Genomic DNA, 24,905 nt, shown 5'->3' on the forward strand with positions numbered 1-24,905 from the left:
TGTCCTTTTTCTCATAAATAAGCTTGTCTGTCTTTATTACGGATAAACTGGCATCCTAACAGGAGGAGAGGAGTGTTCCTTCTTCGGCTCTCTGAAAGTCTAGATGCAAGACTGTGGTTACCAGTGCCTTCTTTATTTGTCTGATGGCACTTGTAAGACTGTTGCAGGGAGAAGCCATTTCCAACTCCACACTAGAAACTCTTTGGCTTACTTTCCTTTGTTATTACAATCATACATAATGGCCTGCCTCAGAGGATCCTGCCCCTCTTCCTGACAGTTAAAGAGCCTTTGTTCGACCACAGAAAGATAATCTGACCCTGCCCACCTGTGAATAGCTACGACAAAAAGAGATTAACACTCAAAGGCTGGTCCTTCCTAGAGGTGTTTTGCTAGACTGAAGATCCTTTTTACTTTAGTTCCTCACTGTCTTTCCCTCTCTATTCTGCCTTTGATTTTAGTTCCTCATTGCTTCTCTCTCTTTGACTCTATAAAAGAACCTGGCACCTAGACCCTGACAAGATGGTCATTTTGAGATGTTAGTCTGCGGTCTTCTCAGTCAGCCGGCATTCCCCCAAAAATCGCGTTCCTTGCCTCAACACCTTGTCTCTAGGATTCATTGGCCTGCTGTGTGGCAAGCAGAGTGAGCTTGGACTCAGTAACAGGACAATCTAGAACTGGTGTGTTTTTGTTGGAAAAGTTTAAAATACTGATTATATTTCTCTGTTTGTTGTAGAATTATATACATTTGCCCCCTTAGTCAAGTTTTTACATTTATATTTTGCTAGGAATGTAAATCAAGGCAAATTGAAAGTGGTCAAACAGGAGATGGCAAGAGTGAACGTCGACATTCTAGGAATCAGCGAACTCAAATGGACTGGAATGGGTGAATTTAACTCAGATGACCACTATATCTACTACTGTGGGCAGGAATCCCTCAGAAGAAATGGAGAAGCCATCATGGTCAACAAGAGTCTGAAATGCAGTACTTGGATGCGATCTCAAAAACGACAGAATGATCTCTGTTCATTTCCAAGGCAAACCATTCAATATCACAGTAATCCAAGTCTATACCCCAACCAGTAATGCTGAAGCTGAAGTTGAACGGTTCTATGAAGACCTACAAGACCTTTTGGAACTAACACCCAAAAAAGATGTCCTTTTCATTACAGGGGACGGGAATGCAAAAGTAGGAAGTCAAGAAACACCTGGAGTAACAGGCAAATTTGGCCTTGGAATATGGAATGAAGCAGGGCAAAGACTAATAGAGTTTTGCCAAGAAAATGCACTGGTCATAACAAACACCCTCTTCCAACAACACAAGGGAAGACTCTACGCGTGGACATCACCAGATGGTCAACACCGAAATCAGATTGATTATGTTCTTCGCAGCCAAAGATGTAGAAGCTCTATACAGTCAAAAAAAACAAGACCAGGAGCTGACTGTGGCTCGGATCATGAACTCCTTATTGCCAAATTCAGACTTAAATTGAAGAAAGTAGGGAAAACCACTAGACCATTCAGGTATGACCTAAATCAAATCCCTTATGATTATACAGTGGAAGTGAGAAATAGATTTAAGGGCCTAGATCTGATAGAGTGCCTGATGAACTATGGACAGAGGTTCGTGACATTGTACAAGAGACAGGGATCAAGACCATCTCCATGGAAAAGAAAGGCAAAAAAGCAAAATGGCTGTCTGAGGCCTTTTTGTAAGGAGGCCTTACAAATAGCTGTGAAAAGAAGAGAAGTGAAAAGCAAAGGAGAAAAGGAAAGATATAAACATCTGAATGCAGAGTTCCAAAGACTAGAAAGAAGAGATAAGAAAGCCTTCCTCAGCGATCAATGCAAAAAAATAGAGGAAAACAACAGAATGGGAAAGACTAGAGATCTCTTCAAGATAAATAGAGATACCAAGGGAACATTTCATGCAAAGATGGCCTTGATAAAGGACAGAAATGGTATGGACCTAACAGAACCAGTAGATATTAAGAAGAGGTGGCAGGAATACACAGAAGAATTGTACAAAAAAGATCTTCATGACCCAGATAACCACAATGCTGTGATCACTCACCTAGAGCCAGACATTCTGGAATGTGAAGTCAAGTGGGCCTTAGAAAGCATCACTACGAACAAAGCTAGTGGAGGTGATGGAATTCCAGTCTTGAGCTATTTCAAATCCTGAAAGATGATGCTGTGAAAGTGCTGCACTCAGTATGCCAGCAAATTTGGAAAACTCAGCAGTGGCCACAGGACTGGAAAAGGTCAGTTTTCATTCCAATCCCAAAGAAAGGCAATGCCAAAGAATGCTCAAACTACCGTACAATTGCACTCATCTCACATGCTAGTTAAGCAATGCTCAAAATTCTCCAAGCCAGCTTCAGCAATACGTGAACCGTGAACTTCCAGATGTTCAAGCTGGTTTTCGAAAAGGCCAGGGAACCAGAGATCAAATTGCCAACATCTGCTGGATCATGGAAAAAAGCAAGAGAGTACCAGAAAAACATCTATTTCTGCTTTATTGACTATGCCAAAGCCTTTGACTGTGTGGATCACAAGAAGCTGTGGAAAATTCTGAAAGAGATGGGAATACCAGACCACCTGACCTGCCTCTTGAGAAACCTATATGCAGGTCAGGAAGCAAGTTAGAACTGGACATGGAACAACAGACTGGTTCCAAATAGGAAAAGGAGTATGTCAAGGCTGTATATTGTCACCCTGTTTATTTAACTTATATGCAGAGTACATCATGAGAAACACTGGGCTGGAAGAAACACAAGCTGGAATCAAGACTGCTGGGAGAAATATCAATAACTTCAGATATGCAGATGACACCACCCTTATGGCAGAAAGTCAAGAGGAACTCAAAAGCCTCTTGATGAAAGTGAAAGAGGAGAGTGAAAAAGTTGGCTTAAAGCTCAACATTCAGAAAACGAAGATCATGGCATCTGGTTCCATCACTTCATGGGAAATAGATGGGGAAACAGTGGAAACAGTGTCAGACTTCACTGTTTTGGGCTGCAAAACCACTGCAGAAGGTGACTGCAGCCATGAAATTAAAAGACGCTTATTCCTTGGAAGGAAAGTTATGACCAACCTAGATAGCATATTCAAAAGCAGAGACGTTACTTTGCCAACAAAGGTCCGTCTAGTTAGGGCTATGGTTTTTCCAGTGGTCATGTACGGATGTAAGAGTTGGACTGTAAAGAAAGCTGAGCACCGAAGAACTGATGCTTTTGAACTGTGGTGTTGGAGAAGACTCTTGAGAGTCCCTTGGACTGCAAGGAGATCCAACCAGTCCATTCTGAAGGAGATCAGTCCTGGGTGTTCTTCAGAAGGAATGATGCTAAAGCTGAAACTCCAGTACTTTGGCCACCTCATGCGAAGAGTTGACTCATTGGAAAAGACTCTGATGCTGGGAGGGATTGGGGGCAGGAGGAGAAGGGGACGACAGAGGATGAGATGGCTGGATGGCATCACTGACTCGATGGACATGAGTCTGAGTGAACTCTGGGAGTTGGTGATGGACAGGGAGGCCTGGTGTGCTGGGATTAATGGGGTCGCAAAGAGTCGGACATGACTGAGTGACTCAACTCAACTCAGGAATGTTTCCATAGCCCATAAATGTCAAAATTTATTCGTATAAAAGGATATTTAATTACCTTCATTTTATCTTTTTTTTTTTACTGTGATAGAAACACTACACAAGCATATAAAACAAATACACATCTTATTAATTTATCAACAACTTCATACCCTCAAAAAGTAATCAGTCTCTTAACTTTTTAATAATCATGACTTTGTTTTCATTATATTCTTCTACCTTAAACATATATCCTTAAGTGCTATGGAGTTTATTATTAAATAAAAATAATACATATAACAAATAGTGCTAAATTCTTTTAAAAAGATCAGTCTGGGAGAACTAACCTATTTTCTTTATATCAGTAATTTCCATTCCACGAACATGTTCTAATCCAGTGTTAATTTATATCAATACATCCTGTTAAGAATATGGCTTTTATTATGTTTTTAAATCTTGTTTCTTGCTATTTTTCTTAGGGGACATTTGCTTTGCATTATCAGACTGGATCTGTTTAATAAGAATGAAAACATATTTTCACCTGTCCAGTAACCTTTGTTTATGCAACCGAGCAGGCTGATCTAATTTGGTGCGTTGAGATATGTTCTGCTAGTAGATTATATGAGCTCTTGTTTTTAATATTCCCAATCCAGAGGGCAAGGTAAAATTTAGATATGCCCATTAGTACTTGGCCAGATAAGGGGTCTGCTTGCTTGGATGTCTGGATTAACGGGGGGAAATTAGTGAAAAGAAATAACCAGGCAGCACAAAGCTTCTTTAAAAAAAAAAAAAAGGACTTGTTTTGACTTTGGGTGGCTGGGGGGCAGCCTGATGTTACTTAGAGCACTGCCCCTACCTTTAACTGAAATGTCTCTTCTAAAAGATGCCCTTTCCTCAAGTCCCTCTGCTTTCCTGCTTTACGATACACAGGCTTGGACTGAGGGCTCTCATCCCCTGCTCTGTGGACTGGCGTATAAAGATGCCTCAACATTAAGACCTCCTGATCCCCTGACCGCCTATTCCTGTCAACCAGCTCCAAAACCCACCTGTGCATTTAGCTCTAGGCAGAGTTGGAAGGTATTTATGCAGTTGGGCTTAGAAGTCCCTTCTTGTGACCCAAGGGACCGGGGGTGGGGTTCTTTCAATGAAGTCACAACTCTGTCATCTTTTCTGCATGTAGTTCCCCATCCTGCAACACTGCTCTGCATTAATTCCTCAAGCATGGGGACAGCAACCTCTTATAACTCTCAGGGCAAAATGAAAGGCATTTTTCTTCCTATCTTTTTGGGGAGTTAGTTGAGGAAGAATGATCAAATGGCCACTTTGAATCAGAACTCTCTTTTTCATCATGCACACCTGTAACAGTACTAACATCATGGGCTGAGCCAGACCGCCTAGGTTTATGTCTAATTCTCACTACTTATTTGTTGTACAAACTGGGACAAGTTGATTAACCTGTGACTCAGTTTCCTTACTTTAAAATGAGAACTGAAATAGTATGGGGTTGGCCAAAAAGTTCATTCGGGTTTTCCCACACCATCTTACAAAAACCTGAATGAACTTCTTGGCCAACCCAATACCTCCTCCATAGCTATTGTGAAGATTCAATATTTGAATGCATGTTACGTGCCGAGCAAAGCTTCTGGCACAAAGTTGTTCCTCTGTGTATTTGCTCCTCCCCCTGGTCCCATCACATTCTCTGAGAACTGCTCTAGTGCAGTCTGGAGATCATCAATTTGGTTCTTCTGCAGAATCAGAATTGTTAGTATTTCCCTTACTATCCATATATCTATCTACGGTCTCTGAGTGGTGTCATATTGCTAATCAGAGAAGCCATATCTTCTTGTAGCTTACTAAGTATGTTTAACAGCTTTCTAAAATCTTCTGATTGCTATGTAAGTTATTTAAAAACCTATTTTGTCTCTGAGGAGATTCTGAAGATTAATCCATTCAATATTACATTTATTGCATGCCTATTATTTACCTGGCACCATTCTAAGTGCTTAAAAGTACCAGTAAATGTAAATAGAAGAAACCCATGATTGTCTCCTTGGTATACAAGCTAGTGGGAGAAGAGATATAATTAAAAGCAGAGTGAAACAGGAAGCATGTCAAACAATAAACTCTAAGGAGATGCACAATTCTGGAAAGAAGGACAAGGAGTGTGGTGTTAGAAGAGTCCAGTTTTTAATAGAAAAGTAGAGGAAGATCTTCCTCAAAGGTGACATCTAAGCAAAGATGTGAAGGAGGTGAAGAAATCAGCCCTGTATTTTTGTGGAAAGATTATTCTGGTTAGAAGAAATGGCAAATGGAAAATATCCTGAGGCAGGACACATCTGGCATGTTCCAGAACAACAGTAGCTGGATTGATGCAGTAAGGCCGAGATAGAAGAAGATGGGGTCAGAGAGGCAATCAGAAGTGGTAGTATGGTTACATGGGACCTGATGAGCCACCGTAAGGACTTGGGCTTTTAATCTCACTGACACGAGAAACCACTGGAAGGTGATGCCCAGAGGGGTGATGCTGTGATCTGCCTCAAGCTCTTCTGGTTGCTGAGTGCAGGGACCAGGGCTAAAGCTGACAGACCATTTCGGAGACCACTTTAGTATTAAATCCAGGTTGGAAATCTCAGTGGTTTGGACCCAAGAGCTGGCAGTAGAGGTTGTAAAAAATATGATCAAGGTCTTGCTATATAGTAAAAGATGAGTCAAGAGAATGTGCTCATGGATGGGATTAAGGAGTGAGCAGGGTTGCTGCTTTGCACAAAGCGGGGGTTGAGGGTGGGAGGGTGCCAATCACAGAGAATACAGGGTGAAGGGTGTTATCTGGAATCTGCAATCTAGGGCTTTTGATGTGATAAAAGTGAGGAATCAAGGTATCTGACTTGAGCCGTTAATAAAATGGAGTTGCCATTAACTGAGGTGGAGAAGAGTATGAGAAGAACTGAGTTTGATGGTGACTGAGGGATGATCAGGAGGTCAGCTCTGGCAATGTCTAATTCCAGGGGCCAAGGAGCAATCCAGGTAGAAAGGGTCAACAGGCAGTTGGGTAGATGAGGGCAAGGGAAAGGTCTGACCTGGAGACATCACCTGCAGAAATCATCAGCTTATGGATAGATTTTAAAGCCAAATGATTGGAGGAAATAATTAGAGGAATGAGTGTGGATTAAGGGTCAGCAAACTAAGGCCACTGCCAAATGAAACCAGCTGCCTGTTTTGTAAATAAAATTCTGCTGGAACACTGCCACACCCATTCATTTCTAGGGTCAGAGTGAGACGTTTGAAACTGGGATTACAGAAGTATTGTAAGCAATTATAAGATAGTCCCTTGCCCATGACTAATAGAAATCTCACACAGATACCTGTGTGTGTGTTTTTCCTGAGTCACACACCCTTGATTAAAGAGCAGTCTGCTATGGATACATAGACTTCCCTGGTGGCTCAGATGGTAAAGCGTCTGCCTACAATGCGGGAGGCCCGGGTTCAATCCCTGGGTCAGGAAGACCCCCTGGAGAAGGCAATGGCAACCCACTCCAGTACTCTTGCCTGGAAAACCCCATGGATGGAGGAGCCTGGTAGGCTACAGTTCATGGGGTTGCAAAGAGCTGGACACGCCTGAGTGACTTCCCTTTCCCTTCCCTTTCTATGGATACATATATATGTGGGGCTGAGTCCCTTTGCTGTTCACCTGAAACTACCACAAACATTGTTTATTAATTGGCTATACCTCAATACAAGATAAAAAGTTAAAAAAAAAAGCATCCTGCAGAGGGAATTCCCAGGTGGTCCAATGGTTTAGGACTCTGTGCTTTCATTGTTGGGGAAAGATCCCCTGGAGAAAGGTGTGGCAACCTACTCTAGGAGACTGCAATCCCTGCTGGGGGAACAAAGATCCCACAGACCAAGTGACGCAGTGAAAACAACAAGCAGCCTGTCAGGTCTGGCATTGGCCATACACCCCTTAACATGGCTCATGGAAGACAGTAAATTAAATGCTTTACGTATAGACTTTCATGTAGGATCCCATATAGAAATCAATAGGATGACCACTCCCCATTTTACTGATGGGGGGACTAAAGTGTACACAATGCAACTAATTTAATTGCAAAGTGTGAATGGAGCCTAGATATAGCCCAGATCTTTCTGATTTCATGTTGGTTTCTGAATCACCACTTTCTTCCATCACCTGGTAGACATGTGGGCTTAGAAAGGCTGAAAGACAAGTCACAACAGAGTCAAGTTAGGGGCAAAATCAGGTCATCTCAGCCCTAGGCCAAGGCTCTTTTTCACCACATCCCACTGCTCCTCCCTAAGTTAAGAAGTCTTTTTCAAACAAAGTCTTCTTCAATGAAGCCAACTAATAGTTGACCCTCAGTGTCTGCAGGGATGGGATTCAGGATAACAAAATAACAAAATCCACTGAAGCTCAAATTCTTTATATGACACCACCCTCCATACTGGGGTTTTGCCAGTGGCTCAGATGGTAAAGAATCTGTAAGCAATCCGCCTGCAATGCAGGAGATGCAGTTCGATCCCTGGGTCAGAAAGATCCCCTGGAGAAGGGTGTGGTGGTATTCTTGCCTGGAGAATTCCATGGAGAAAGGACCTGATGGGCTACAGTCCATGGGGTTGCAAAGAGTTGGACACAACTGAGCGACTAACACACACACACACACCCTCCATATTGGGGGCTCCCCATGGGAGGCCTTATCCAACTGCCCATTGATTTCTAAGTCAATCTGCAGATATGGAACCCACAAATATGAAACCCAAGGATACCAAACCCACGGACATGGAATCCATGGATATGGAGGGGTGACTGTACTTTCTTTAGAGTCAACGAGGACTCCACCAACCCCACTATGAAAAGACTTCTTTGAGGAAAGATTCCTGATTTGTCTTATCTTCTAATTCTAAGTTGCTTTACCCTTCTTTTTTCTCTTTATAATTCTTTAGTGAATCCACATATTCCCTTTCCAGAATTTCTTTTGCTAACAGCATGGAACTTTCCATCCTTTTGACAGAGTTCTACAACAAAGGTTAATTACTTTATAATTTCATTCTCTTTAAAACAAAACAAAAAAAAAGCACACTAAAATTGCTAATTTTAACTGTGCTTCTTGTCAGTAGGTTCATGTAAATTCACTGTAATTAAACCAGATGTTTTCTTGCGCCTAAAACTCAGATGGTAATTTAAGGGAAACTTTCATTTCAACATAAAAGAAGGACAGAATGTTATCAAGACAAGTTTTCTCCTGTCCTCGCCTGTCTTGCCCTTTCCTCTTCTTCCTTTCCCTCCATTTTCCCATTTGAAAAGTGGGGCTAATGGTGAACTTTGAGAGTAGTTGTGAGAAGTAACAATTAGTTTATTTAAAAGCACAGAGTCCTGAGGAGTCAACAGAAGTTCCGTTTCTTGTCTAGGTATTCTTTACTGATTATTGTTTGCCTGTCCATTCCAGGTGCCGTACTTATTGGTTAGTTGGGTTTTGTTCACTATAGAGGCTCCGAACTAACTTAAAAATTGAAATAATTTGAAAATGATTCGGAGGAGTCTGGAAGTCTTATAGAGAAAAGATAGATTTAGACAATTTCAATCTACCTTGTAATTTCCAGTCTTGCTGGAGGCAAGATCTTTTTTTTCTGGATGAATTTTTCTATCTTAAGATGTCAAACATACCTTTTTAATGGAACTATACAGTGGTGTATTAGTAAATGTTTCACAGCCAGCTCTCCAGGAAAACAAAACAAAATAAAACCTCAATATGTTTGCCAATTTCCATAGTATAAACATCACCCTGGTTGATTTCAAGCAATGAATGTGATATTACTGGATTCAGAGGCCAGAAGAGAGGCTAACAGTTAGCGCTATCACACCAGTATAAGCTGGGTTTGAATATAAATAAAATCCGTATGCACTTCTTTACCTTACTAGTGTATATAAACAGAGTTCAGTGATATCATGAAAGAGGCATGGGCTTTGATATTAAATATTCATTCATCCAACAAACAGTTAACGAGCATCTACTATGTGTCAGGCAGACAATACACACACACACACACACACACACACACACACAGTATTTCAGATGATGATAAGTACTACAGAAAAGAAAAAAACAGAGTGTTCAGGGAGATATTGGCCAGGGATAGGACTGCATCTTAGATGGGGTTGGGGGAAGAAGCAGAAATAAGATTTTGGGATCTATTTATTGCCTCTTCCACTTGCTACCTAGCAGCCTTAGACAGGTTCCTTAAACTCTCTAAGCCTCAGATTTCTCATTCACACAGTATCAGTATTATCTACATCACGGTATTTGGGAACTGACTACATGAATGAAGAATATCAGAACAATACATAGCTCATAGTGGGCATTTGAAAACTGTAACCACACTCCTCCTTACTGTATGATAGCTCCAGGTCATCTCTGTAAACATCAAACATGTACTGAGCTCTAAGTAAATGATGGTTCAGGAATTACTCAGATGTGTATGGCTTTCTACCCTCCCACTAAATGGGTCTGGACTGCATTACTTACTGCCTTGCTGTTACTGCTTTTTACACTTTTCTTCTTACTTTCCTCTTTTCCAGATTTTATGTACTGCATCTTGTTACGGTCCAAACACCTATCCCTAGCAGTATGCAGCCTTCTTCTAGCTTCCTGTCACTTGAGAAACCAGATAATTAATCTTGTTGGAAATGCACAGAAAATATAGGCACTCATTCCTGAAATATGTCTGTCTTCTCTACAATGAAAGTACATGTCTCAAATGAAATAATATATGTACCATATGTGATTAAGCACATATCAATTATATTAATGTATTATATCCTATATATTACTAATTATAGTCAACTAGATTTTTATACTGCAATAAATTATATGGGAGTCTAAATTCCTTACTGTAAAATAAGAAAAATGATACTGCTTGCTTTTTCATGTTTGATGTTAAGATTAAATGAATCTACATTGCTGATGGCAATGGTTGGATGGCATCACCAACTCGATGGACATGAGTTTGAGCATGCTCTGGGAGTTGGTGATGGACAGGGAAGCCTGGCATGCTGCGGTCCATGGGGGTAGCAAAGAATAGGACACAACTGAGCGACTGAACTGAACTGACATGGCTGATGAACATGTAAAATGATAGAACTTTTATGGAGAGGTATCTGTCATCATCTAACAAAAATGCATATACATTTACTTACTGACCCCAGCAATCCCACTTTAAGGAATTTCTCATGAAAATATAGCTCCACAACACCACAATATGCACAGTAGCGGCTACAGTACTATATATCATAGGAAATAATGGGAACAACCAGAGGACCCTGCTTGAATTCTCATGCTATTTTCACACAATGAAGCCTCACACAGCTATAAAAGAATGATACAAATCTGTACAGACCAACACAGACTGACTTCCATGGCATATTAAATGAACAAAAACATAAGATGCAGAGTATACTTAATATGTTATCTTCTATATAAAAATAAGAGAAAAATCATTTTCACTTTTTTGCAAAATGAACTATATTTAAGAAAGATATATTTGAAATAAATATTTTACAAGTGATTCCATTTCTGGTATGGATAGGAACAGTGTGAAAGAGAGATGCTGGCAATACTTCTCTGAGTATACCTTTCTATAGAGTTCTGAGTTTCAAACAAAGAAACTTTTGATATTAAAAACAATGATATTAAAGCAAAGAGGATGAGGAGAAGACAAAATTAAAACTGAAATAAATGAACATAATTGGGTATTAAATTGATAATATAACCATCCAGAGAAAAGAATGAACCTTTGGACATGGCTTCTTGACTGCTCAAAGAGAGAAAATCTAAAAAGAAAATCTTTAACCTAATTTAGTAGCTTTCCTGTTTGTTAGGACAACTGGTATTATAACTCTGAAACTACTCTGTATGTATTATATTATGAAACAAACAAAAAAAAAATGTGAAGCTTGGGAACTGGGTTTCTCACTGTGGGTGGAGGTAGATATGTATGGACTGAGAAGAATTCTGAGGTGCTGGATTTGAATTACTGTGAGTTCATGATTTTTGCTGACTGTATAGAGCTTCTCCATGCCAAAGGTGGAGAAACTCTATACAGACAGCAAAAACAAGACCAGGAATGGACTATGGCTCAGATCATGAATTCCTTATTGCCAAATTCAAGCTGAAATTGAAGAAAGTGGGGAAAACCACTAGACCATTCAGGTATGACCTAAATCAAATCCCTTATGATTATACAGTGGAAGTGAAAAATAGATTTAAGGGACTAGATCTGATAGATAGAGTGCCTGATGAACTATGGACGGAGGTTCATGACACTGTACTGGAGACAGGGAGCAAGACCATTCCCAAGAAAAAGAAATGCAAAAAAGCAAAATGGCTGTCTGAGGAGGCCTTACAAATAGCTGTGAAAAGAAGAGAAGCAAAAAGCAAAGGAAAAAAGGAAAGATATACCCATTTGAATGCAGAGTTCCAAAGAACAGCAAGGAGAGATAAGAAAGCCTTCCTCATCAATCAATGCAAAGAAACAGAGGAAAACAATAGAATGGGAAAGACTAGAGATCTTTTCAAGAAAATCAGAGATAGCAAGGGAACATTTCATGCAAAGATGGGCTTGATAAAGGACAGAAATGGTATGGACCTAACAGAAACAGAAGATATTAAGAAGAGATGGCAAGAATACACAGAAGAACTGTACAAAAAAGATCTTCAAGACACAGATAATCATGAAGGTGTGATCACTCCCACTTACCTAGAGCTGGACATCCTGGAATGTGAAGTCAGGTGGGCCTTAGAAAGCATCACTATGAACAAAGCTAGTGGAGGTGATGGAATTCCAGTTGAGCTATTTCAACTTCTAAAAGATGATGCTGTGAAAGTGCTGCACTCAATATGTCAGCAAATTTGGAAAACTCAGCAGTGGCCACAGGACTGGAAAAGGTCAGTTTTCATTCCAATCCCAAAGAAAGGCAATGCCAAAGAATGCTCAAACTACCGTACAATTGCACTCATCTCACACGCTAGTAAAGTAATGCTCAAAATTCTCCAAGCCAGGCTTCAGCAATACGTGAACCGTGAACTTCCAGATGGTCAAGCTGGTTTTAGAAAAGGCAGAGGAACCAGAGATCAAATTGCCAACATCCGCTGGATCATGGAAAAAGCAAGAGAGTTCCAGAAAAACATCTATTTCTGCTTTATTGACTATGCCAAAGCCTTTGACTGTGTGGATCACAAGAAACTGTGGAAAATTCTGAAAGAGATGGGAATACCAGACCACCTGATCTGCCTCTTGAGAAACCTGTATACAGATCAGGAAGTAACAGTTAGAGCTGGACATGGAACAACAGACTGGTTCTAAATAGGAAAAGGAGTACGTCAAGGCTGTATATTGTCACCCTGTTTATTTAACTTATATGCAGAGTACATCATGAGAAACACTGGGCTGGAGGAAGCACAAGCTGGAATCAAGATTGCCGGGAGAAATAGCAATAACTTCAGATATGCAGATGACACCACCCTTATGGCAGAAAGTGAAGAGGAACTAAAGAGCCACTTGATGAAAGTGAAAGAGGAGAGTGAAAAAGTTGGCTTAAAGCTCAACATTCAGAAGACGAAGATCATGGCATCCAGTCCCATCACTTCATGGGAAATAGACGGGGAAACAGTGGAAACAGTGTCAGACTTTATTTTTCTGGGCTCCAAAATCACTGCAGATGGTGATTGCAGCCATGAAATTAAAAGATGCTTGCTCCTTGGAAGAAAAGTTATGACCAACCTAGACAGCAATTTAAAAAGCAGAGACATTACTTTGCTAACAAAGGTCCTTCTGTCTAGTCAAGGCTATGGTTTTTCCAATAGTCATGTACGAATGTGAGAGTTGGACTATAAAGAAAGCTGAGCGCAGAAGAATTGATGCTTTTGAACTGTGGTGTTGGAGAAGACTCTTGAGAGTCACTTGGACTGCAAGGAGATCCAACCAGTCCATCCTAAAGGAGATCAGTCCTTGGTGTTCATTGGAAGGTCTGATGTTGAAGCTGAAACTCCAATTCTTTGGCCACCTGATGTGAAGAGCTGACTCATTTGAAAAGACCCTGATGCTGGGAAGGATTAAGGGCAGGAGGAGAAGGGGACAACAGAGGATGAGATGGTTGGATGGCATCACCGACTCGATGGACATGGGTTTGGGTGGACTCTGGGAGTTGGTGATGGACAGGGAGGCCTGGCATGCTGCAGTTCATGGGGTCGCAAAGAGTTGGACACGACTGAGCAACTGAACTGAACATGATTGCTGACAAAGGTCTGTATAGTCAAAGCTATGGCTTTCACAGCATTCATATAGGGATATGAGAGGGACCATAATGAAACGGAGAGCCAAAGAATTGATGCTTTTGAATTGTGGTGCTGGAGAAGACTCTTGAGAGTCCCTTGGAATGAAAGGAGATCAAACCAGTCAATGGAAAAGGAAATCAGACCTCAATATTCATTGGAAGGAATGTTGCTGAAGCTTAAGCACCAAAACTTTGGCCATCTGATACGAAGAACTGACTCATTGGAAAACACTCTGGGAAAGACTGAAGGCAAAAGGAGAAGCGGGTGGCAGAGGCTGATACAGTTAGACAGCATCAGCATCATAGCTGGTGATGCTCAATGGCTGTGCATTTGAGCAAACTCTAGGAAATAATGGAGGACAGAGGGGTTGGCGAGCTACAGTCCATAGGGTCACAAAAAGTCAGACATGACTTAGTGACTGAACAACAATAATATTATTTAAAACAGATAAATTATATTCCCCAGCTCTACCTTCTTGAAGAGCGTAGAGGCAATAATAGCTCATTGAGCACACATAAGATGCATCTTTTAGTGCCAAAATATTCAATCTCCACTCAATAACACCAGAAATCCTTGAATAAGTGGTTGACTCCAGGTCTGGGGCAGAGACATTATAAGGGTAGTCTGGAATGTTCTGTGGCACCAGGAGCAAGGAAGACTGAGACCATGTCAAAAGGACCTAGCAGCCAATTAGAAGGGACTCTCACAAGCCATATATGAGACAGTTTGAGCACTGAAAAGAATAATAACAGTGATGGATTTTAATACATTGAGTTAAAGAAAAAAAAGACCCATGTGTCAACAGGGAAAGTAAAAATGGGGATGGGGATGGGGATGAGGAGAGAAAGCTGTTCTATAAAGAAGAATGCAAAACAATACATGTAGAGGGAATGCTAGATTTAAAAACATCCTTTTGCAAATATCAGTAATAGCTGATTCAGGTGAAGATTATCAGGGAGTGCTAAAATCTTTGGGTCAAAAATTCTTGGGAAGACCCAGGACTGGCACAGCAATCCTGAGGAAAAAGAACAAAGCAGGAAGCATAACATTCCCAGACTTCAGACACACCACAAAGTTAACACAAACAAAACGGCATGGTAGCGGCACAAAAACAGACGTACAGACCAATGAAACAGAATAGAGAACCCAGAAAGAAACCCACATGCCTATGGGCAGTTAATCGTCAGCAAGGGAGGCAAGACTATATGGAAAAAAGACAGTCTCTTCATCAAGTAGTGCTGGGAAAGTTGGACAGCTGCATGCAAGTCAATGAAGTTAGAACACGCCCTCACACCATACACAATGAAAAATTCAAAACGGCTTAAAGACTTAAACATAAGCTATGACACCATAAAATTCCTAGACGAGACTGAAGGCAAAAATTCTCTGACATAAATCATACCAATGTTTCCTTAGGTTCATCTCCCAAGGCAAAAGAAATAAAAACAAAAACAAATGGCACCTAATCAAACTTACAACTTTTTGCAAAGCAAATAAAACCATTAATAAAACAAAAGACTAACTACATGCATGCTCAATCACTAAGCATTTTTTATTACTTATGGTTTTATTCTTTGCAACCCCATGCACTGCAGTGCCCCAGGCTCCTGTCCTACATAATGGGAGAAAATATTTGCAAACAGTGTAACCAGCAGGGGCTTAATTTCCAAAATATACAAACAGCTTATACAACTTAATGACAAAAACACAAACAGCCCAGCTGAAAAATGGGCAGAAGACCTAAACAGACACTTCTCTAGAGAAGAGATACAAGTGGTCAATAGGCACATGAAAGGTGTTCAACATTCCTAATTATCAGAGAAAGACAAATCAAAACTGCAGTGAGGTACCACCTCACTCAAGTCAGACGGTCATCATTAAAAAGTCTACAAATAACAAATGCTGGAGAGTGTGTGGAGAAAAGGGAACTCACCTTCCCTGCTGGCAGGAACGTAAATTGGTGCAGCCCCTATGGAGAACAGTATGAAGGTTCCGCAGAAAACTAAAAATAAGAGTTGCCATATGATCCAGCAATCCCACTCTGGGCATATATCTGGACAAAACTCTAATCCGAAAAGATACACGCACCCCAAGGTTCACAGCAGCACCATTTACAACAGTCAAGACATACAGGCAAACTACACGTTCATCCACAGATGAGTGGATGAAGAAACGTGGTATGTTGTGCATATGTGTATATGTGTGTGTGTGTGTGTGTGTGTGTATGCATACACAATTGAATATCACTCAGCCATAAAAAGAAAAAAAACAATGCCACTTGGAGCAAAAGATACTATCGTACTAAGCAAAGTAAGTCAGAAAGATATGGTATCACATGGTATCCCTTACGGGTGAAATCTAAAATACGGCGCAAATGAACTTGTCTACAAAACTGAAAGAGACTCACAGATTCAGAGCACAGACCCGTGGTTGCCCAGGGGGAGAGGGGGAGGGAAGAGAAGGCCTGCGAGCTCGGGATTAGCAGGTGTGAACTGTTACATGCAGGATGGATAAACATCAGGTCCTGCTGTAGAGCACAGGGGACTATGTTCAGTATCCTCTGACAAACCGTAATGAAAAAGAATATGGAAAAATATATAAATGAATAACTGAGTCAGCTTGTTGTACACAAGAAATTAACATTATAAATCTACCATACTTCATAAAAAATTTTTTTTAAAGTTCTTGGGGACTAGAGATACTCAAAGATCTCAAAATACCACTGCACAGGTGAGCTAATTTACAAAGAGAAAAGGTGCCACATTTATTGTGAAGAGACTGGGTGGTCCCCACCTTATCTAAGGGACCAACTCAGCATCACCAGTAGAGGGGGTCCCTGACATCATGGACCTCTTAACATGCTACAGAGAGAAACCTACGTCACCAACTCATAGAGCATTTTATCCAAACATGTCTCATATTCTGGTTTGTTACATAAAATCAGGTTTAATGTTACTGGAAATATGAATGCAGATTGTCTATTTGATTATTACTGCAAAATTTCTTAGATATTCTATGGTATTGTGGGTATGGAGGAGCAAGTCCTCATCATTAACTGTCATGGATGCTAAAGAATTTAGGGGTGAGGTATCATGACTTCTGTCATTTACTTTCAAATAGTTAAAAATATATGTATATTTATATATGTTATTTCCATATGAAATATATCACACACGTGAAAGTGAAAGTGAAAGTCACTCAGTTGTGTCCAGCTCTTCGTGACCCCATGGACTATATAGTCCATGGAGTTCTCCAGGCAGAGTACTGGAGTGGGTAGCCTTTCCCTTCTCCAGGGGATCTTACCAACCCAGGTATCAAACCCAGGTCTCATGCATTGCAGGCAGATTCTTTATCAGCTGAGCCACGAGGGAAGCCCAAGAATACTGGAGTGGGTAGCCTATCCTTTTTCCAGCGGATCTTCCCGACCCAGGAATTGAACCAGGGTCTCCTGTATTGCAGACAGATTCTTTACCAACTGAGCTGTCAGGAAAGCCCTATATCATACACAGGTATCATATATGCATATGAAAAAGTAGATAGCAAGGTGTTCACTAGTGTTAAGTCTCGTGAAGGGTTTACAGATCTTGCTTATCCTCTTCTTCCAATTTTTCCATGGTTTTGAAACATTTCAAAGTAAAATCAAGTTGAATTATAGTATATAACATGTGTGTCTAGCCCACTGTAGGTCTCAATAAGGGGTAGCCAAAATGAGGCCATCATCTATTTGGTTTTCCTTTGTCAGAATCTCAGAGATTCCATTTCACAGTCTTGGCTGTGGTTTGATTGAAGGCAGAGAAGTAACCACCCAGCAAGCTGAGTTGTGGTTTTTGTCTGAGACATTTGTGAAGAAAAAGGGAAAAAATAAAGAACCTGTTTAGCCTCCTATTAACAACCCCTTCACAGATGAAACACAGGGGCTCAGTGGCCACAAGCTGTTCTCACCAGTGGTGGGTTACTTCACACCCTCACAAAGGCAGTGGGGTGATAGAATTACAAATTCCACACATTTCCCAGAAGACAATTTTGTAGCACAGATGAAAGCACCTTGACTCCAGCCAGCTCAACCCGCAAGATGCTTCCCTGGTTCCCTGAAGGGGGTTTCAGTTAATGGACTAGAGCTGAGCTCCATCTGCAGCTCAACCTCGATGTCAATGAGCCCCCAGCAAACAGAGATGGTGCCTCTCCCCTCTTCAGGAGAAATGGAACCTAAGTCCAGCATGCACAGGGTCCAGTGCTCTTCTGAGGCCTTCCTGTAGTCTCCATGGTCTGTGAGGTGGGGCCTCAGGAGAGCTGCAAGCCAGAGGCCTGGTGTCCTGAATGTTGGTGCTTTTACTGTGATGATGCCCACACAGCTCGAGAGAGCAGAGATGGAGCACCTCTGCTCTCTCAAACATTAATGGTGTTTGATTAAAATTTAATTTCAAAGCATTGCTGTTCTCAATTTGTTTTGATAAAGACCTTGTGATTGTTTTTTTTGTTGTTGTTTTGTTTTCCATTGGTGATGAGAAGAAGAAACGGAGAGGTTGGGGCATGCCTTAAATATGGGACTTGTGATGTACAGTCGCACATGTAGGTAATCCTCAAAAAGTGGCCCAAAGCAGGTAGAGCATCTTGGCAAGAAATGCCCTGAGCTCTTCCTGGGCTAAACCTTCCTGTTCATCTTCAGCGTCCTGAATTTTCATGCTGGTTCCCAACACTGGCTCCCCCTTGTCTAACAACCAGGTTCCCCCATGAACTCTTGTCACTAAACCACCCTGGGTTTCCCTGGTGGCTCAGTCAGTAAAGAGACCGGCTGCAATGCTGGAGACCCGTGTTTGATATCTGGGTTGGGAAGATCCCTTGGAGAAGGAAATGGCTACCCACTCCAGTATTCTTGCCTGGGAAATCTCATGCACAGAGGAGCTCGGTGGGCTACAGTCCATGGAGTCACAAGAGTCAGACAGAACTTAGCAAGTAAGCCACCAAACCACCCTACTTGCCCCAACTCTGTATCTCCTTATTATATAAAATCAGGTTTAATGTTATTGGAAATATGAAGGTGGATTGCTTATTTGATTATTTTTAAGTTAACGTGAAATTCTGCCATGTTGCCACTCCTTGGATATAGATGTCATGTTTTCTATAGCTATGACAGTGGACATCTACAGTTCTAAAGAGATGGGTGGGTGGTTTTTGGGTTGATTGTGCTAAAGGATTCTTTGTCAAGATTTTTTTTTTTTGGATTTAGTGCAACTGTAGTAGCTACATTTAATGAAAACTTTAGAGTCGGATGGACATGATTCTAGTTTCTATACATGCCATCCTTTCTATGAGCACAACCTGGAAGTTAGGTGCTATGATTATCTCCTTTTTTAAAAAGTAACCACATGGCTGGGGGGTCTTAGTTCCCTGACCAGGGATCAAATCTGGGCCCCCAGCAGCGGAAGCACAGAGTCCTAACCACTGGATCACCAGAGAATTCCCAATCTATCGCCATTTTTACAGATAAGGAACCCAGGTGCTGAGAGGTTAAACAACTTTTTCCAGGTATATTTGGTTCCAGAGGCTGACTTTTCAAACAGTGTATTAGTCTATGTGCTGGAGAAGGAGCTATTTATCTTTGATACAATGGAGCCAAATCTAGAGAAAGTTCTGGCAGCTTCATCAGAAGCCAAATCCAGGGCCACAGAATGAAGCCAAGATGAGACGCCTGACCCTGTGTCGGAGGCTGGACGGGAATAGGCTCCCAGGAAGCAGGGCACTAAGATCTTCTGGAGAAGCTGACCTGGGTGAGAGCTGTACCCATAGGAGACTGAGGTTCTGTGCAAGACAGGAAGATGGCGGAACGAGGTGACAGAGGCTGAGTCCCCACCACCGTGCTACCCAAAAGCAGTCTGGAGGGGCTGCAAAGAGAGTGGCTGCGAGGATGATTTTAAACGGGATTGGGGAGGGCTTGTTACAAAGGCAGATGTGATAAAACTTCCAGGTCTAGGATAAGATGGAGGGATTGAGGGACAAGGTTAAAAGAGGTTGGAGTGCTTTCATCTATATGCTTGTGGGGCTTTGCAGCTGAGGATATGGGTCTTGATCCCACCAGGGACCATCACTCAGGTCTCCCTGTGTTCTAGGAAGTATACCTGAACAGAGGGAGAGAAGTCAGTATAGAGGAGGAAATGAGTTCAATTTTGGATACTTTTTTGAGATGCCTGTAGGACACCCAGGTGAATGTGTGGCTCTGGGTGCATTCAGTGTGTGTGCCAAGCTTTTTATATGTATTTTCTGATGCTAATTTTTAAGAGAATCCAGAGCCGTCTGACTCCAAACTCAACATGTCTCAACAGTACGATTGATACACATCTTCTCTTTTGAGAGGCATCAGTGTGGTTAAATGCTGGCACAGCAGGTGGCATAAAGTGAGAGCAGGGATGTGGATGAGCGTGTGTCTGTGGCAGAGGTGTCACTGTGTAGGGGCACAGGGCCCCCTGGAGTTGTGTACTGTACAGCCTGCATGCTGTGTTACTGAAGAGCTTAGAGAAGATGCTGATATACTGACAGAGAGATAAAAGATGCTGGAAAAAAATAAACCCTTGCAACTGCTAGGCGTGGCCGCCTGAGCTGGTCCAGCCCTCCCAGTTCCTGAGGGAGCACACCCACTCCCTGACTCACCGTCCTCCTCCGTCTGCACCACCAGCTCCTCGCTCTCCATCCGGCCTTCGGGGTTGGACAGCAGCAGCCGCAGCCGGATGGTCATGAAGGGACGCAGTCCCCGCAGGGTGTAGTGGGAGGAGGTCTGGATGAGCTCCTCGGCCTCGTACTGCTGCTGGTTGAACACGTACTGGTACTGCACCGTGAGGTTGTAGCTGTGGCAGCGGGTTACCGCGTAGCCGAAGGGCTCCCACTGCAGGGTCAGCTGCCGGGCTCGGATGTCCACGATCTCCACGTTCTGTGGGCCGTGCACCGGGTCTGCAAGACACAAACACAAGACACGGGACTCTGAGCAGGCCATTGGGAAGGTGGGGTGGGGGCTCCGCTAAAACAGGGGAACACAGCTCTCACCAATTCAGCCACTGCCTTCCTGATTTCACCACTTAGAATATAATTTAATTAGTATTTTTCTGTAAAATAAACCTATTATTTAAACACAAGCATCTAAAAGAAAACCTATTTAAAGGGAAAGCCTGAATCACTTGTCATAAATGAATACTAACCATTTGAAAAAAATGCAAAGTTGTTAAAATTGTTGAGGTTCATCAGGGTACCACTGAAGACCATCGTGGGTACCACCAACAGCACACACAATGCTTTGGGGAAATACTAATTGAGAAGGAAGCTGCAGTTCTGACCTACCTCTTTACATATCATCTGGCCACACCCTTCCCCTTGAGAACCAGCCCCCTCCTTTTAGTTCACTGCACTCGAGTGCAGAGAATGCACACTGAGCTGCATCCACAACACACAGCACCCAGGCTGTCACTGTGACCAGTGGACAATGCCTTGGAATCTCCTTTCCTTTCACTGAAAACACAACGGATCCTTTTGGAGCCTCCCACAACAGACTTCAACCCTTCCTTCTCTCCTCTCCATTCTCCACCAAACAGGCCTCTCCAGGGATGTCATTCTAAAAACAGATCTGATGCAACGGTCCAACTCCTACGCACAGATTTGGACAAAATTATAAATCAAAAAGCAAAGGAGAAAAGGAAAGATAGAAACATCTGAATGCAGAGTTCCAAAGAATAGCAAGAAGAGATAAGAAAGCCTTCTTCAGCGATCAATGCAAAGAAATAGAGGAAAACAATAGAATGGGAAAGACTAGGGATCTCTTCAAGAAAATCAGAGATACCAAAGGAACATTTCATGCAAAGATGGGCTCGATAAAGGACGGAAATGGTATGGACCTAACAGAAGCATAAGATATTAAGAAGAGATGGCAAGAATACACAGAAGAAGTATACAAAAAAGACCTTCACGACCCAGATAATCATGATGGTGTGATCAATGACCTAGAGCCAGACATCCTGGAATGTGAAGTCAAGTGGGCCTTAGAAAGCATCACTACGAACAAAGCTAGTGGAAGTGATGGAATCCCAGTTGAGCTATTTCAAATCCTGAAAGATGATGCTGTGAAAGCACTGCACTCAATATGCCAGCAAATTTGGAAAACTCAGCAGTGGCCACAGGACTGGAAAAGGTCAGTTTTCATGCCAATCCAAAAGAAAGGCAATGCCAAAGAATGCTCAAACTACCTCACAATTGCCCTCATCTCACACGCTAGTAAAGTAATGCTCAAAATTCTCCAAGCCAGGCTTCAGCAATACGTGAACCGTGAACTTCCTGATGTTCAAGCTGGTTTTCGAAAAGGCAGAGGAACCAGACATCAAATTGCCAACATCCGCTGGACCATGGAAAAAGCAAGAGAGTTCCAGAAAAACATCTATTTTTGCTTTATTGACTATGCCAAAGCCTTTGACTGTGTGGATCACAAGAAACATTGGAAAATTCTGAAAGAGATGGGAATACCAGACCACCTGATCTGCCTCTTGAGAAATTTGTATGCAGGTCAGGAAGCAACAGTTAGACCTGGACATGGAACAACAGACTGGTTCCAAATAGTAAAAGGAGTTCGTCAAAGCTATATATTGTCACCCTGTTTATTTAACTTCTATGCAGAGTACATCATGAGAAACGCTGGACTGGAAGAAGCACAAGCTGGAATCAGATTGCCGGGAGAAGTACCAATAACCTCAGATATGCAGATGACACCACCCTTATGGCAGAAAGTGAAGAGGAACTCAAAAGCCTCTTGATGAAAGTGAAAGAGGAGAGTGAAAAAGTTGGCTTAAAGCTCAACATTCAGAAAACGAAGATCATGGCATCCGGTCCCATCACTTCATGGGAAATAGATGGGGAAACAGTGGAAACAGTGTCAGACTTTATTTTTCTGGGCTCCAAAATCACTGCAGATGGTGACTGCAGCCATGAAATTAAAAGATGCTTACTCCTTGGAAGGAAAGTTATGACCAACCTAGGTAGCATATTCAAAAGCAGAGACATTACTTTGCCAACAAAGGTCCGTCTAATCAAGGCTATGGTTTTTCCTGTAGTCATGGATGGATGTGAGAGTTGGACTGTGAAGAAGGCTGAGCGCCGAAGAATTGATGCCTTTGAACTGTGGTGTTGGAGAAGACTCTTGAGAGTCCCTTGGACTGCAAGGACATCCAACCAGTCCATTCTGAAGGAGATCAGCCCTGGGATTTCTTTGGAAGGAATGATGCTAAAGCTGAAACTCCAGTACTTTGGCCACTTCATGTGAAGAGTTGACTCATTGGAAAAGACTCTGATGCTGGGAGGGATTGGGGGCAAAAGCAGAAGGGACGACAGAGGATGAGATGGCTGGATGGCATAACTGACTTGATGGACGTGAGTCTGAGTAAACTCCGGGAGTTGGTGATGGACAGGGAGGCCTGGCATGCTGCAATTCATGGGGTCACAAAGAATCGGACGTGACTGAGCGACTGAAATGATCTGATAAATCAAAAAGCTACTTGCACCCCCATGTTCACAGCAGCACTATTCACAATAGCCAAGACATGGGAGGAACTAAATGTCCATCAGCAAAGGAATGGATACCGATATGGTACAATGGAATACTACTCAGCCATAAAAAGAATGAAATAATGTCATGCAGCTAAATGGATGGACCCAGAGATTATCATCCTAAGCGAAGGAAGTCAGAAAGAGAAAGATAAATACCATATGGTATCACTTACATGTGGAATCTAAAATATGGCACAAATGAATTTATCTACAAAATAGAAACACACTTACATGCATAAAGAACAGACTTGTGGTTGCCAAGGAGGAGGGGGCCAAGAGATAGAAAAACTGGGAGATGGGATTAGTAGATGCAAACTCTTATATGTAGAAAGAAAAAAGTTCTGCTGAAGAGCACAGGGAACTACATTCAATATCCTATAATGAATCATAACAGAAAATAAGATGAAAAATAATATATAATTTTAAAAGAAAAACAAAATAAAAACAGGTCTTATTATGCCTTCTCGCCCTAGTGCTGTCTCCCATTCTATCCCTCCCTACTTACATTGGTCGCAGACCCTCATATATAACAGTGGCCATCTTTATTTTATTATGAATATTCTATTTATGCTTTATACAAATTAAGTAGAAGTTTTTGTAAAAATAGATTATAAAAAACAAAACTATTTTTTAAAATCTCCATATGTGAAGCTCATTCTCTAAGGTTTAGGCATTTATTACAATAGAAATACAGCCTCTTTTATGGTCAGCGCGCCCCGTAAGCTCTTCCGTCAGGGTTTCTTCGCTAGGAGTAGTTAAGCACAGGCTAGGGAGGCAATCAGTGTATCTCCCCCGACGCTACCTACAGGGCTTTACCAATTTATATAATCTCCCTGGGTCCATTTTCTATTTCATTTGTTAAATAGAGATAATGATAGTAGTTAACTTTATGCAGGGGATGGGGTGGGGGAGCACTAAATGAGGTGTTGTTTGCAAAAGCTCTTAGAATTACACCTGGAATTTAAGCACTCAATATTTGGCAGTTTTTCTTTTGCAGTAAAAGGAAAAGTACTAAAAATAATAACAAGCCCTCGCATGCTGGATCCACGCAACCACCTTATATGTGGCAGCACTGTGTAGCATCCTTACGCACAATGATGGAGTCTGTCATCTCTCTGGTCCCCTCAGAGCATGTAGGGGAAAGGCTGCTTCCCCGCCAATGCAGTGATGAAAAGGGAGGGCGGGGAATTCCCTGGTGGTCCAGTGGTCAGGACTCTGCTCTTCCAATGCAAGGAGTGTGGGTTTGATCCCTGGTGGGATAGCTAAGACAGGGCATGCCACATGGCATGGCCAAAGAGAGAAAAGGAAGGTGACGCCGATGGAGCCGAGTCCTCTGATCTGTCTGTGCAGGGCAGATGTCCTGTGACTTGTGCAGGGACACACTTTGAAGTGGTTCTCTTTGGAGA

General features: G+C 42.0%; 1 protein-coding gene across 12 annotated transcripts in view; it reads right to left on the reverse strand.

The window, feature by feature from the left end:
- PTPRT (protein tyrosine phosphatase receptor type T) overlaps positions 1 to 24,905 on the reverse strand; it is a 1,155,533-nt gene that overhangs the window by 402,290 nt on the left and 728,338 nt on the right. For all 12 annotated transcript variants that reach the window (XM_025001262.2, XM_025001258.2, XM_025001261.2 and 9 more), the window contains exon 8: positions 20,569 to 20,865. In XM_025001262.2, the coding sequence (XP_024857030.1) occupies positions 20,569 to 20,865 (297 nt within the window). The remainder of the gene's footprint in view (positions 1 to 20,568; positions 20,866 to 24,905) is intronic.

The sequence above is a fragment of the Bos taurus genome, chromosome 13, assembly GCF_002263795.3.
Source record: "Bos taurus isolate L1 Dominette 01449 registration number 42190680 breed Hereford chromosome 13, ARS-UCD2.0, whole genome shotgun sequence".
NCBI classification, from domain to species: Eukaryota; Metazoa; Chordata; class Mammalia; order Artiodactyla; family Bovidae; genus Bos; species Bos taurus.